General features: G+C 33.8%; 1 protein-coding gene across 2 annotated transcripts; it reads left to right on the top strand.

The window, feature by feature from the left end:
• Positions 1-2,456: 2,456 nt before the first annotated feature.
• Positions 2,457-14,055, top strand: tbx22 (T-box transcription factor 22). 2 transcript variants are annotated; one of them, XM_087280526.1, is made up of 8 exons: positions 2,457-4,670; positions 4,785-4,923; positions 6,070-6,171; positions 7,781-7,955; positions 8,042-8,209; positions 12,892-12,950; positions 13,084-13,166; positions 13,249-13,878. In XM_087280526.1, the coding sequence occupies exons 1-8, from the start codon at positions 4,526-4,528 to the stop codon at positions 13,710-13,712; spliced, it is 1,335 nt and encodes a 444-aa protein (XP_087136652.1). In that variant the 5' UTR covers positions 2,457-4,525; the 3' UTR covers positions 13,713-13,878.
• Positions 14,056-14,312: the final 257 nt, after the last annotated feature.

The raw sequence follows: 14,312 nt of genomic DNA, 5'->3' as shown, positions 1-14,312 counted from the left end.
GCAGTGCTGTGTGATGTTTGGAAATGTAGCGCCCATCACAACAGCACACATACTTGCTGAGATAAAGCAAACTTGTTTAACTGAGGGGTCGAGCAATAAGGGGAAAAAACAGATTCAACTATACCCTATAGGTGTACTGGCATTGAGACAGGCAACATGCAATTCACGCATGAACGAAAAAAGCAAGTGTTCTGATGCCAAAACCTTTAAGTGCCATATAAAATGTTTTTTTTTGTGTGTGTGATATCAGACTCCTGTTTGTAGGTTTAGTAATCAGACTGCATTATTTTTTATTTCCTTTAAAGTGATACGAAGACTGTGAAAATAGCTAACTTTAGAAGAAAAATTCAGATGGCACTTTTTGCCTTTAATTTGCCGATTTGCACAGGTTTTTGCATGTGCAAATTTAGGGAAAATAAGAAATTTTAATTATATATATATATATATATATATATATATATATATATATATATATATATATATATATATATATATAATTTTTTTATCAGTAGCTCTATATTTTCACCACTAGATGGCTTACTTACACTCTAAACTTACACTCAGGTATAGTTTCAAGCCAATTTGGAGTAAAATATGGTCAAGCTCTTGGCCTTTTTTTAGCAACTTGGAATTAATAAAAGAGATCCAAAGCGTCGAGTGCTGCAGACAGAACATACAGTGGAAAGTGTTATTGGTTATGTAAGGTTATATAAGTGGCATAAGGTCAAAAATGAAGTGGATAAAAAACAGAAAAGGAATTGTTGTTTTCAGAAGGTCAAACACATGAATGTATTTATAGGACCAGAGCACTTTTTTAGATAAAATATAATACAGAGCGTTAGTAGCAAAAGGTCAAGTTTTTGAGCAAAAAGAAGTCTTTAACCATTTCTCGAGAATGATTCAGAAAATTAGGCTGAACACTGATCACACTTCACAATAAGGCTCCATTAGCTAATGTTAGTTAATGTATTTAAGGTTGAACAGCAAACAGCATTTTTAAACTGAATTATACTTAATTAAATAAAATCTATTTATTTTAGTTTAATAATGTGTTTTTTTAACATTAGTAAATGCACTGACAATGAATGACTTATAGATGAATATAATAAAAAAGGAATAAATTCTGTAATAAATGTATTTTTCATTGTTTGTTTATTGTGTTATTAAATTAACTAATATTCATTAAAGGATGTTTATTATAAAGTGTTACATGCATGACAACTCAGAAAAGAATTCATTAAAACAAAAGATCAGTAACATGTATTGCCATGATAAGTCAGGTAGTCTAATACAGAGTGCTTTTTTAATTCCCAAAGATGGGGTTTAGATTTTACCCAAAATGTGGGTTGTAAGTTACAGTTTACATGTTATAATTTTTATGTACATAAATAAATGTACCCATTTAAGTGTATAGCATTAAAATCATATTAACCCTAAGTATTATGGCTGAATGCTAATTTCAATTTTCAGCTAATCCTCAACCCACAGACTCAGCAATGGTAACCCTAAAACATCAACATGACATTAACATCTCTAGATTACAATATAACAAAAAACTAAACTCATTTTTCACAATATATTGTTCTGGTTCCGAAGCACAACAAACAACACTTACTTCATTGTTTATTCTCATTCTACAGCACTACACTGTAAAAAAAAAAGAAAAAAAGTTGACTCAGCTTAACATTTTAAGCCGACAAACTTCAGGACATTTTTCAAGTGCATGGGTTGAAAGTTGAGTCAACTTTTGTTGCCTTGATTTTTTTTTTTTTTTTTTTTTTTACATTGTACCTGCCACAACTCAATAGGTTTAAGTACATTAACACAAGCTTTGAGTTCACAGACATACCTACACTGCTAAAAGTCAAATAGGTTTACTACTACAATGTTTTATTGACTGTTTTATGTTTAGATGATTGAAAAAGTTCATTTTATTCAACTAAAAACTGTAAGGCAGGGCTTTTTTTTTTACAGTGTCCCTATTAACTACAATGAACTTTAACTTATATTTGAGTGAAGTAAACTAATTTAATTAAATTAAAACTGTTAGATAATTTGCTAAACAAATAAATAAAAAACACATTACAATTTATGCAACAACTTTAGTGAAGAAAATGAATAAACTGTTTTCAATAAACTTAACAACTTAAATGTAGGCTACAAAAACATTGTCGCAATAATTTAGATTAGTTTCTGACTGTTTATTTATCTAGTTATTTATTTGAACAGAGAGCAACATATGAGAACAAGACATTAAAATAGTCAGTTATTATACATTTGCCAAGACAGCGCATTAATGTTGTTCATTTTAGGTTTTGAATATTATCCATTCCTTGCCCCCTAGAGGACCGTAGCAGGATAAAACATTGACTGTGAGGCGATTTTAAATGACTTACCTGCCTAAAAGTATAGCATGGGATTACTTTTCATTCATTTATTTATTTTATTTTCGGCTTACTCCCTCTATTATTTAGTGGTCGCCACAGCGGAATGAACCGCCAACTTATCCAGCATATTTTCTACTCAGCGGATGCCAGCTGCAACCCATCAGGAAGAATGACTTTTCATTTATTTTCATTAAAAAATTCAAGATTTAATTATATAGTTTCTTATTTATATTTTACTTGCCTTAAATGCTTTGAATAAATTATGTAAAAATCAGTTCAGAGAAGCCCAGTAGCTGTATTTGTTTGTTACACAAATATATTTAGCATAAAGCTTTTATTTTTAAACTAAAGAAGGTTACATTGCACATGCTTAGCACGCTATGTATAAAATATGATGTCATTACGTTTCGTGTTTTGATGTTTAACATTTTCAAAGCAATGGTTCATCCATGAATGAATATTTACTTAGGTGGTTCCAAATCTTTATGAGTTTCTTTATTCTGTTGAACACAAAAGATATTCTGAAGAAAACTGAAAATGTGTAGCAATTGACTTCCTTAAAACAAATACAATGAATGTCAATGGTTACAGGATTCCAGCTTTTTTCAAAGTATCTTCTTTTTTGTTCAACAGAATTAAGAAAGCCAAACAGGTTTAGAACAAGTAGAGCTAAAGCAGAGTAAATGGTGACACAAATGTCAGATTTGGGTGAGAGATCCATTTGAGTATTACGTTTATAAAATAAAGCCAAAATGGCCTGTTTGACTCAAGTGAAATATAAAAATTAAAGAGTTTAATCTCTTTATGCTTTAAGATTTATGGAGATTTTAAGTAGTATTGAGTCAAACAATTAAATTCCTTACTGAGTAATGAAATTACTTAGATAAAAGGTTACTAGAAAAGTGATTTAAATAAAATGTTAATGTTGTATTTAATAATGTGATTAATACCTACTTTTTGTAATAACTTTTGTAACAAGTCTTATTCATTCGGATGTTCATGCGCATGTAAAAAATGGTAAATATTTATTGTCTCGTGATTATTCAATGAGGAATTAAATAAATCTCAGAAAACAGTCAATTCAAATTGATGAAAAGTTTCATTACTAAATGTTGTGGTTGATTTTTATTGTTAAACAGTTGTGGTTTAGTAACTGCTGACATATGAAAAATATAATTAATTTTATACTTTTATTTGTCGTAACGTTAAACTGATGCTTCAAAGTGGAATTGTTGTTTTACGAACAACTTGTTTTTGCTTTTCAGATTTTATACTCAAAAATATTGTTTGCTGCTTGTTCAAACTACTTGTATACAATAAGCTGAAGCAACACAATTCTTGATTTTTGGGAGGGAAAACATAATTGTTCGATGTTCAATCGACTTGAATTTGATAATCGATTTGGGACAACATGAATTAATTGTTTGTAATCTAGCATTTTTACAGTGTTGAGTACCCTCAAAAAATGATGTTTGCCTCCAAACCACTTATTTAAAATTAACTAAAAATGAACGTTAAGTTGTACAATCCTAAATTTAATTTGTTTAAATTCAGTCCATGTAAATTGTTTACAACCACTTACCTTTAAAAAATGTTTATCCAATTTTTTTTTCCAGTGAGTTGTCACAAAATTGTTTGGGTTTCTTTTGTTCCCCTGATAAACATAAAATAAGTGCTTTTGGAAAATGTTGGAAATCTGTAACCATTGACTTCCTTAGTATAAATATATTTTTTACTATAGAAATGCATGGTTACAGGGTTTTAACACTATTCAAAATATCTTATTTGGTGTTCAACAGAAGAAAAACACGTTTGAAAAAGGTTTGAAACTACTTGAGGAAGAGTATTAAGTGAGTAAAGTTTTATATACGTGAACTATCCCTTTAAGTTAAAAAAAAGTTACCTGTTTCTTATTGTTCTCCTGGGACTGGTATTTATTTCCCTTCAGTCCTCCTCTGAGATTTTACTGGTGCCTGTAAGGTTTAGAGCAAGAGCATCTTCTTCCCATTTGCAAAGCGATGAGTTCGACTGTTTAGACTTTAAGAGGATGAGAAATGAACAGGTAAAATGTAAAGAGAGCAGAGAAAGATGTGATATGTCGATCAGAACTTTGAGGAAACTTTAAGACTCCTGTCAGAATGCAGTCCATCACGCGACAAGTGGATCATACTTCAGGAAACCGCTGCAAGAAGATGAAGGTGGAAAATAGGGAGAATGAGAGTTTGCAGGATGTCTTGGAGTATGACAGTGACACACTGAGAAGAACTTTATTTGACGCACAGGGTTAGTGCAGCATAATAGTTTGAGGGGGAAACATTACAGCAATATTCGGCAGTTAAATCGTTTATATTGAACTCTGCATTTCCATTTGTGTATTTTTTTCGATGGCTTGTGAAGATCTGAGAAAAAGCGCGAAGGAAAGAAAACCTGCAGGAGCTGAAGCTGTGAGGAAAGTTCGTGTGGATCTTCAAGGGTCAGACCTGTGGAAGAGATTTTACGAAATCGGCACAGAGATGATTATCACCAAAGTTGGCAGGTAAGATGGCAATTTAAGCCTGTTACAGTTTACAATCAAATTTAACCTTGCAACAAATCATTAAATTACCGCTGAAAATGTGACGTGCTTTTGATATCATGTTTGGTGTTTCATCACAGTCTCCTACTACTGTACATTGACTTTAAGGTACAGTTGGGTGTTAGGTAAAGTTGAAATTAGAGTATACCTGTGGTAATCTTATAGGGTTGCTTCAATGTAGTCATATTTTAAAAGTAACTTGTACTGCAATCTAAGACATTTTAAAAAAAGTAACTAAATTTGTTACATTTTAGGGAAAGTAATGTAAATTATGTATTATGCTATGTCTTTAGATTAAAATAAAGGGAAAGTTCACCCAAAACTGAAAGTTCTGTCATAATTTGCTCCCTTTCGCTTGTTTCGAACCCGTTGGCGTTTCTTTCTGTTTAACATAAAGAAGGATATTTTGAAGAATACTGAAAACCTGTAACCATTGACTTTCACCATATTTGTATTTCCTACTATTAATGGTTACAGGTTTCCAGCTTGTTTTAAAATGACCTTCTTATATTTTTAACAGAATAAATAAACTCAAACAGGTTTGGAACAAGTTAAGGGTAAGTATATAAGTAAATGTAATTTTTTGGGGGGCCGAACTATCTATTTAAGATTGCAATACATTACTTTTAAATGTAACTTTACCCATTTAAAAAAAGTTTAGTTGTATAATTAAGTTGGAATTCACCAAATAAAATGGTATAATAAACTGAAATACAGAGAAAAAAAGGGTGTTATACTCCAAATGACACACTCAAGTACAGACCTGCTCAATAAATCATTTGTATCTCAAAAAAGTACATATTTTTGTGCATTTGGATTTTTCTAGAATACTTGATGCTTTTATTTCTTTCTCATTTAATGCATGATACAGTGATTTCCTTTTATACTAAAAGCAATTGTATGATGACCAGTTTCACAGATTTTAACATGTCTGTTTATTTCTAGCTGTTAGCTTTATAGTCTGAAGCAAAAAAATATATAATTAACTTTTTATGTTCAAATATGTCAACTCTAGTGGCGATTAGCATCAACCTGTTCAGAATCTGAATTACACTATAGTCAGAGGTCTCAGTGTCAGTGATGAAAATTTGTTTATCATCTCCTCAGGAGAATGTTCCCCTCTATTCGAGTCAAGGTGCACAATCTGGACCCTTTACAGCAATACTCCATTGCTATGGACATCATGCCTATGGACTCAAAGAAATACAGGTAGACTGCAGACAGATTTTCAAAGTATAAATGAGGTTGGCACAAATGGTTAAATATTGATATATTTCCAAAACATGTAATATTATAGCAAATAAATGCTTTAAACACCCATATGTAGAAAGACAACTGATTGCATTTGGTTCAGTTTTACTTTTTCCATGTTTGATATTTGTAGCTAAGTAACTAAACAACTTTGCAACTGTTGTTTTGCAAGAGTATTAATAAATTGTTAGGTTATTTATAGTCAGTTGAATAATATCTGTTAGAGCACCATCAAAATAAACCCTTAGCAGATATTAGGCAGACAGTCTACTTATATAATTAAAAATAAAAGGTCAATTCCTGATATTTGTACCACAATTTACACAAATTTACATGAAAATACATAATTATGACTTAAAGTGACAATAAAAGTCACTTTGTTTAATTTCTTAACATCAAAAGTTGTCAAAAGGTAATATAAATTTAGTTGGATGGATTAATAAAAACAATAAATTTTAAATGTTATTCATTCTTCTAGCAGCTAGTAAAAAAGAAATAAAAAAGATTGAAAATCAGTCAGCTACATTTGAAGAATGGATTGATACAGTGCACTCTATATACAGTTGAAGTCAGAATTATTAGGCCCCTGAATTATTAACCCCCCTGTTTATTTTTTCCCCCTATTTATGTTTAATGAAGAGATTTTTTTCAACGCATTTCTAAACATAATAGTTTTGATAACTCATTTCTAATAACTGATTTATTTTATCCTTGCCATGATGACAATACGTTATGTTTGAAAATATAGCTTAAAGGGGCTAATCATTTTGACCTTAAAACGGTGTTTGAAAAATTTAAAACTTCTTTTATTACAGCCAAAATAAAACTAATAAGACTTTCTCCAGAAGAAAAAAATATTATCAGACATACTGTGAAAATGTCATTACTCTCTTAAACATAATTTGGGAAATATGTACTGTATTTAAAAAAAAATAAAAAATTAAAATCAAAGGGGGGCTAATAATTCTGACTTAAACTGTGTGTCATCTATTTCATTAAGAACACAGACTGAATACTTTTTTCTAACTTGGAGTAAATGGATTGAGTATATTTCACTAATATGCCCAGATTTTTCTTAAATTGTAACTTTTAAATTTAATACTATGTATCAATACATATATATTTTCTTCTTTAAAGGCAACCTTCTAAAGGATTTGTAGCACCCCATGTTTTACTGTTTTAGTTGTTGTTGTTGTTGTTAAAGGGAAGAAAATACAAAGCATATGCTAGATCTAGATCTGTAAGTCTCTTTCTGTGTGAGAGATTATGTAAGTTATAGATGTATTTTCTTTTGGAAACTCAAAAAAAAAAAGTAAAAAAACAAAACAATTTTTGCTCCTTTTTTGAACTGCGTATTTAAAATGAGCTGAAACTGAGATTTTTATTTTATATTTAATAGTTTTATGTTCAATCTCTTAAAATTTGTTAACGACAACATCAATAAAGTGTGTGTAATCCAGTATTTTTTACAGTGTATAGTTTACCCTGGCTTCAAATTATTAAATATATTGAAGGGATAAAAGTAAATCCTAAATCATAAAGTACTTTTACTTTTCTTCTGTGTTAGGTATGTTTATCACAGCTCTCAGTGGGTGATTGCTGGAAACACAGATCACTCCTGTATCCCCCCTCATCTATATGTCCACCCGGACTCACCGTGTTCAGGAGAGAACTGGATGAGGCAGGTCATCAGCTTCGATCGCGTCAAACTCACCAACAATGAGCTGGATGACAGAGGCCATGTGAGTGCCCTTTTTCAGTATGTCTATGATATTATGCAATTAACACACCTCTTTGCCCATATGCTAAATGTGTCAATTATATTCAGATAATCCTGAAGTCCATGCACAAGTACAGGCCACGGATCCATGTTATTCTGCATTGTCCTCCTGAATGCCTGTCGAAGAGGCTTTTGTCACTCCCAGCGGATGGTGTGTTCACCTTCTCCTTCCCCGAGACTCAGTTCACCACTGTCACAGCGTACCAAAACCAACAGGTAACTTGCCAATTCATGGAATATTTTAAAACCAGCAGGAAAACTTTCATTGTGAGGTTGATTTTCATGAGGATCCATTAACAGCATTAATAGTATTTTACTTTACTTTTAAGTTCATAATCACACTGTAAAAAAAATCTGACATATGAAATAAATGAGGAAAACTGATTTGTTTCTCAGTTGTAGCAACTGCCTGTTAACTTTGGCTCAATGAGAAATAACAATGCAATCTCACAGCAATTCTTAACTTTTTAATTTAGTGGCTAATTCGTATGAATTCGTATGATCTAATTCGTACAATTTAGTACGATTTGCTCATCACCCAATGATGGTTAGGGGTGGGGTTGGGTGCCACGCCTCCTTTTTAAAATTGTACATTTTCGCACGACTGAACTTGTACGAATTCACATGAATTACTCACTAAACTGACAAAACGTAAAATACTTATGTTTCCTCATGAGATCAGGCTGGAAATAATGTGTTGAGCCAATTGAAAAACCATCAAGTCCGCCCAATCATGTCATTGGCCCAAATTAATATTTAGAATTGTTTTAATATGCTTGTTTTGGTTTCACCCAATTTAAAAATGTATATAGGTAAATTTACATTGCTAAGTGATGTTTATTCATAAATTAATTCTCGAGAGGAGCACATGGTTATGATTGATCACAGCTGGTCCTGCATTAGATAGCGCGTAATTCACCAAACAGATGATTTGTAACTCACTATAAATAACCAGAAATTCTTACCTTAGTTATTTTCACCTTGAAGAATCCCCCTTCCACCCCTACTCCTGTACCTTTCCCTTTATAGGGTGGCACGGTGGCCCAGTGGTTAGCACTGTTGCCTCACAGCAAGAATGTCACTAGTTCAAGTCCTTAACAGGCCAGTTGTTGTTTCTGTGTGGCGTTTACATGTTCCCCCTGTGCCCATGTCGGTTTCCCCCAGGTTTTCCGGTTCCCTTCACAGTCTAAAGATATGTGTCATAAGTGAATTGATCAATCTAAATTGGCACCACAGTCTAGCTCTGAACCAGCGGCTTTATATAACCATTTATAATCTGTCATCTGCTCTAAATAAAGGTGTCACCCTGCAAACGGGTGGGAGCCCCAGGCTTGAGGATTTTATGAGGCTCTCTCCTGGGACAGCATGCCAAACTCGCTTTATACTAAATCATTAGCTAAGTGTGAACTCTTGAAAGCATCTTTATTTAAATTATTTTTATCTAATTTTTTGTTGTTCCCTGTTGTCCCAAAAGAAAATGAATATTAAAAGAAACAAAATAAAGATTCGCTAAAAACTGCAATGTTTATTTTATTTTTTCATTAAACAGGCAATATTATAAAAATACTTTAAAATAACAAATGCATTAGAGCATTTCTACAAAGTACAGTGCATCTTTTTCCACATTTTTTATGTTACAGTCTTATTACAAAATGGATTAAATTAATTTATTTCCTCAAAGTTCTACACACAAAACTCCATAATGACAATGTGAAAAAGATTTTTTTTAAATTGTTGCAAATTTAATAAAAATAAAAAACCTGGAAAATCACATGTACATGAGTATTCACTTCCTCTGCCGTGAAGCTCTAAATTGAGCTCAGGTACATTCTGTTTCCATTGATCATTCTTGAGATGTTTCAGCAGCTTAATTGGAGTTCACTTGTGGTAAATTCAGTTGATTAGACATGATTTGAAAAGGCATACACCTGTCTATACAAGGTCCCAGGGTTGACAGTGCATGTCAAAGCACAAACCAAGCATGAAGACAAAGGAATTGACTGTAGACCTCCGATATAGGATTGTCTCAAGTCACAAGGCTGGGAAAGGTTACAGATAAATTTCTGCTGCTCTGAAAGTTCCAATGAGCACAGTGGCCTCAATCAGGACTCTTCCTAGAGCTGGCCAGCCATCTAAGATGAGTGATAGGGGAGAGAGACCTTAGTCAGGGAGGTGATCAATAACCCGATGGTCACTCTGTCTGAGCTCCAGCGTTCTTCTGTGAAGGGAGGAAAACCTTACAGAACGACAACCATCTGTGCAGGAATCCACCAATCAGGCCTGTATGGTAGAGTGGCCAGACGGAAGCAACTCACCACCTGGAATCTGCCAAAAGGCATCTGAAGGACTCTCAGACCATAAGAAACAAAATTCTCTGGTCTGATGAAACTAAAATTTACTCTTTGGAGTAACCCAGGCACCGCTCATCACCAGGCTAATACCATCCCTACAGTGAAGCATGGTGGTGGCAGCATCATGCTGTGGGGAGGTTTTTCAGCATTAGGAACTGGAAGATTAGTCAGGATAGAGGGAAACATGAATGCAGCAATGTAAAGAGACATCCTGAATGAAAACCTGCTTCAGAGAGCTCATGACCGCAGACTGGGGTGACAGTTCATTTTCCAGCAGGATTAGTGGTCCCAAAATCCCAAATATCAATGGATCAACTTCACAACAACTCAGTGAAAGTCCTTGAGTGGCCCAGCCAGAGCCCAGACCTAAATCCTATTGAACATCTTTGGTGAGATATGAAAATGGCTGTACACCATCGCTTCCCATACAAAATGACAGAGCTTGAGAGGCACTGCAAATAGGAATGGAAAAAAATTCTCAAAAACAGGTGTGCCAAGCTTGTGGCATCATATTCAAAAAGACTTGAGGCTGTAATTGCTGCTAAAGGTGCATCAACAAAGTATTAAGAAAAGGCTGTAAATACTGATGCACATGTGATTTCAGATTTTTAATTTGTAATAAATTTACATTTAATTTTTTTTCACATTGTCATTATGGGGTGTTGTGTGTTGAATTTTGGGGAAATAAATGAATTTAATCCATTTTGGAATAAGGCTGTAACATAAACAAATGTGGAAAAAGTGAAGCGCTATGAATACTTTCCGGATGCACCGTATAAATGTCAAAATCACAAAAATGACTTAAAGCTGGTTTTGTGGTCCAAAGTCGCTTTATTATAAATGCTTTAATTTTTTATATGCATGTGTTTTAATTATTGTTTATTTGAACTAAACTCCTAATTCTTAAAAACATATATTATGGGATAAATTGTGTCTGGAGTATTCAACCACCAACAGACCTGTGCAATAAACAGTTTTATTTTTCATATAAAAGTTTTTATTATGTTATCAAGTGATAGGTTACCTAAAATGAATCATTTACTCACCCTTTATACATTCCAAATGTGTTTTACTTTCTTTCTTGTGTTGAACACAAAAGAAGACATTTTGAAGAAAGCTGGAAACCTGTAACCACTTTAATAGTATTTGTTTTCACTACAATGCCAATGGTAAGTCGATGGTTACAGGTTTTAAGCTTTCTTTAAAATATATATTTAGGATCAGCTAAACAAAGAAACTCATAAAGATTTAAAACCACTTGAGTGTGAGTAAATAGTAAGACAATGTTCATTTTAGCGGAACTAGCCCTTTAACACATAATAATAATATATTTAAGCTTTTAATTCCTGTATTTTCATAAATCTGTTTTAATTTTATTGAATATTTCAATGGAAAATGTTTATGTATATAATTTTACAAAACAAATCCCCATACCCTTGCAGCAGTGTAACATAACAGGTCTTTAAAAAAGGCTAAATAAGTTTTTCTATCAAATTTAATAACAAAAATAATAAAGCATTAATAATATTTATATTCAGAGCCTTCGCTAATCACTGAAGGTCCCTGGTTTAAGCCTCGGCTGTGCCAGTTGACATTTCTGTGTGGAGTTTGCATGTTGTCCCCATGTTCGTGTGGTGTCCTCCGGGTGTTCTGGTTTCCCCCGCAGTCTAAAGACATGCGGTATAGGTGAATTGGGAAAGCAAAATTGTCTGTAGTTTCAAGAGTTCACACTTAGCTGATGATTGATAATAAAGCTAGTTTGGCGTGCTGTCCTGGGAGAGAGCCCTGAGCTTATAAGATCCTCGAGCCCAGGGCTCCCTCCCGTTGCAAGGCGAGAGGGGAGTTTGAGCTCAGGTAGATCTCGATGACTCCCCCTCTTGCTTGTTGTAGCTAACTGTCAGATATGGATGATGAGAAGGTGTACTCAGAGTTTAGCTAAAATATTTTGGATTAATTGTTTAGGGTGCTTGTTTTTGAACTGTGGGAGGAAACCGGAGGACCAGGTAAAACCCACGCGACCACGGAGAGAACGAGCAAACTCCGCACAGAAATGCCGTCTGGTTTGGAAAGGAATTAAACCAGGGGCATTCTTGCTGTGAGGCAACAGCGCTAATCGCTGGCCACCGTGACGCCCGTTTGAAAGGAGGGAAAGTAGGGTTGAGTGGGGGGGTTTCTTCAAGACGAAGATATTGAGATGAGAAAAGTCTGGTTATTTATAGTGAGTTAAGGATCGTCTGATAGGATAATCAGTCATTAGCTAAAGTTGGAACAGCTGTGAACAATCATAAGCACGTGATCCTCTCGAAATTTGTTTATAAATAAACTTCACGTATGAGTGTGTGTGTGAGCATGTATGGGTGTTTTCCAGTATCCAGTTTTCCGGCATCCGCAGCATAAAACATATGCTGGGATTGTTGGTGGTTCATTCCGCTGTGGCAGCATTTGACAAAAAAGGCACTAAGCCGAAGAAAAATGAATGAATGACTGATAATATTCCATTTTTCTCTTGCCAAACTGTTTAACTGATTGTGTTTTTTCGTCTTCAAGATAACAAAACTGAAGATCGACAGGAATCCATTTGCCAAAGGCTTCAGGGAACGTAACGGGTAATGCATGTTATTTAACATACAAAAAATATTGATTTTGCGTATTAAAAATACAACACTTTAAAAGATAATTTTTAAAAAATGGTAACCAGATTTCTGAAATCTCACCCTCTTTTTCTACAATGTATTGTAGGGCTGTGTTGGATGGGATTCTAGAGTCATACTCATGGCACAGTCCCTTTAATGGCTTCAAATCTTTAGCAATGGAGCTACAAGGTTGAATTAAATGTACATATAATTCTTTCTCCCTCAGCGATGAAGGATATTGTTGATCTAGAGTCTTTCTGTTTCCATGCAGGCAGATGTTTTGGATCTTCAGCGAGTGGTATCACCCCATCAGTGTCCTCAGCTCAAGCAGTCCATCCCACTGCCTTCTCAAGCCCTCAGTGCTGCAAGATACTCCCTTCAAGCTGTTTCCTCGCATACAGAGCCTACTGCAGCATTTGCCTCAATAATTACACTGGGTTGCGACCCATGTTAGATCTTCCCTTGCTGACTTCCCTCCCGGTTAAGAAAGGAGACAGATGTAGGAGCCACTGGCTCTATAATTCAGCCGGTACTTCCATGCATCCTATTCACAACACTTTATCTGGATGGGCCTCTGAAAATGAAAATACGGCATCAGCCTTCATGTCACCACATAGCTACAGCTTCCCCATCAGCCACAGATTCTCCACTGATACTCATCATTTAAAACTGGCTCACAGTGAAAGCACAGTTCTTCAAATGCCAATGATTTCCTCAATCGGGTACAGTCCCTGACAGCAATCCTGCCAAAACACCATGAGCATACCTTCAATTGCTTACAATTGCTCAGGTACTAAAATGTGAATATCTCAGTAATGATGTTTGTATAAACTGTTTGTAAATGCAAAGGTTTATCAGTCTGTTTGAATCTATAAATACTACATTCACAGACTTTATCAGATGACTCTACTGTATTTGTTATTATTGAGATCCTGTTACGCTTTCAGACTTTTTGACACAATGTATACATTTAAAATTTTTAAATTCTGCTCCATTTTGTGAGCCATTTGGCACATTAAGCTTGCTTTCAATTCTGCAATTATTAAACTATTACTTGCCATGATATTTATTTTATCTGAGGTGGGGTGTAAAGGGAGTTTTCTTTGTTTAAAAAATGTCCATAGAAAGCACAAATCAGCTGATATTTTAATTGTGCGAAACAAGACATTTTATATTATTGAAATTACAAAATGGAGCTGTTTTAAATAATAATAAAAAAACTAAATAAAAAAATAGATAAATACAGTTGAAGTCAGAATTAATATCCCCCCTTTGAATTTATTTTTCTTTTAAAAATATTTCCCAAACTATGTTTAACAGAGCAAGGAAATTTTC

Source organism: Danio rerio, chromosome 14 (genome assembly GCF_052040795.2).
Source record: "Danio rerio strain M-AB ecotype USA chromosome 14, GRCz13ab, whole genome shotgun sequence".
NCBI classification, from domain to species: domain Eukaryota; kingdom Metazoa; phylum Chordata; class Actinopteri; order Cypriniformes; family Danionidae; genus Danio; species Danio rerio.
This window is presented reverse-complemented; position numbering and strand designations above follow the sequence as displayed.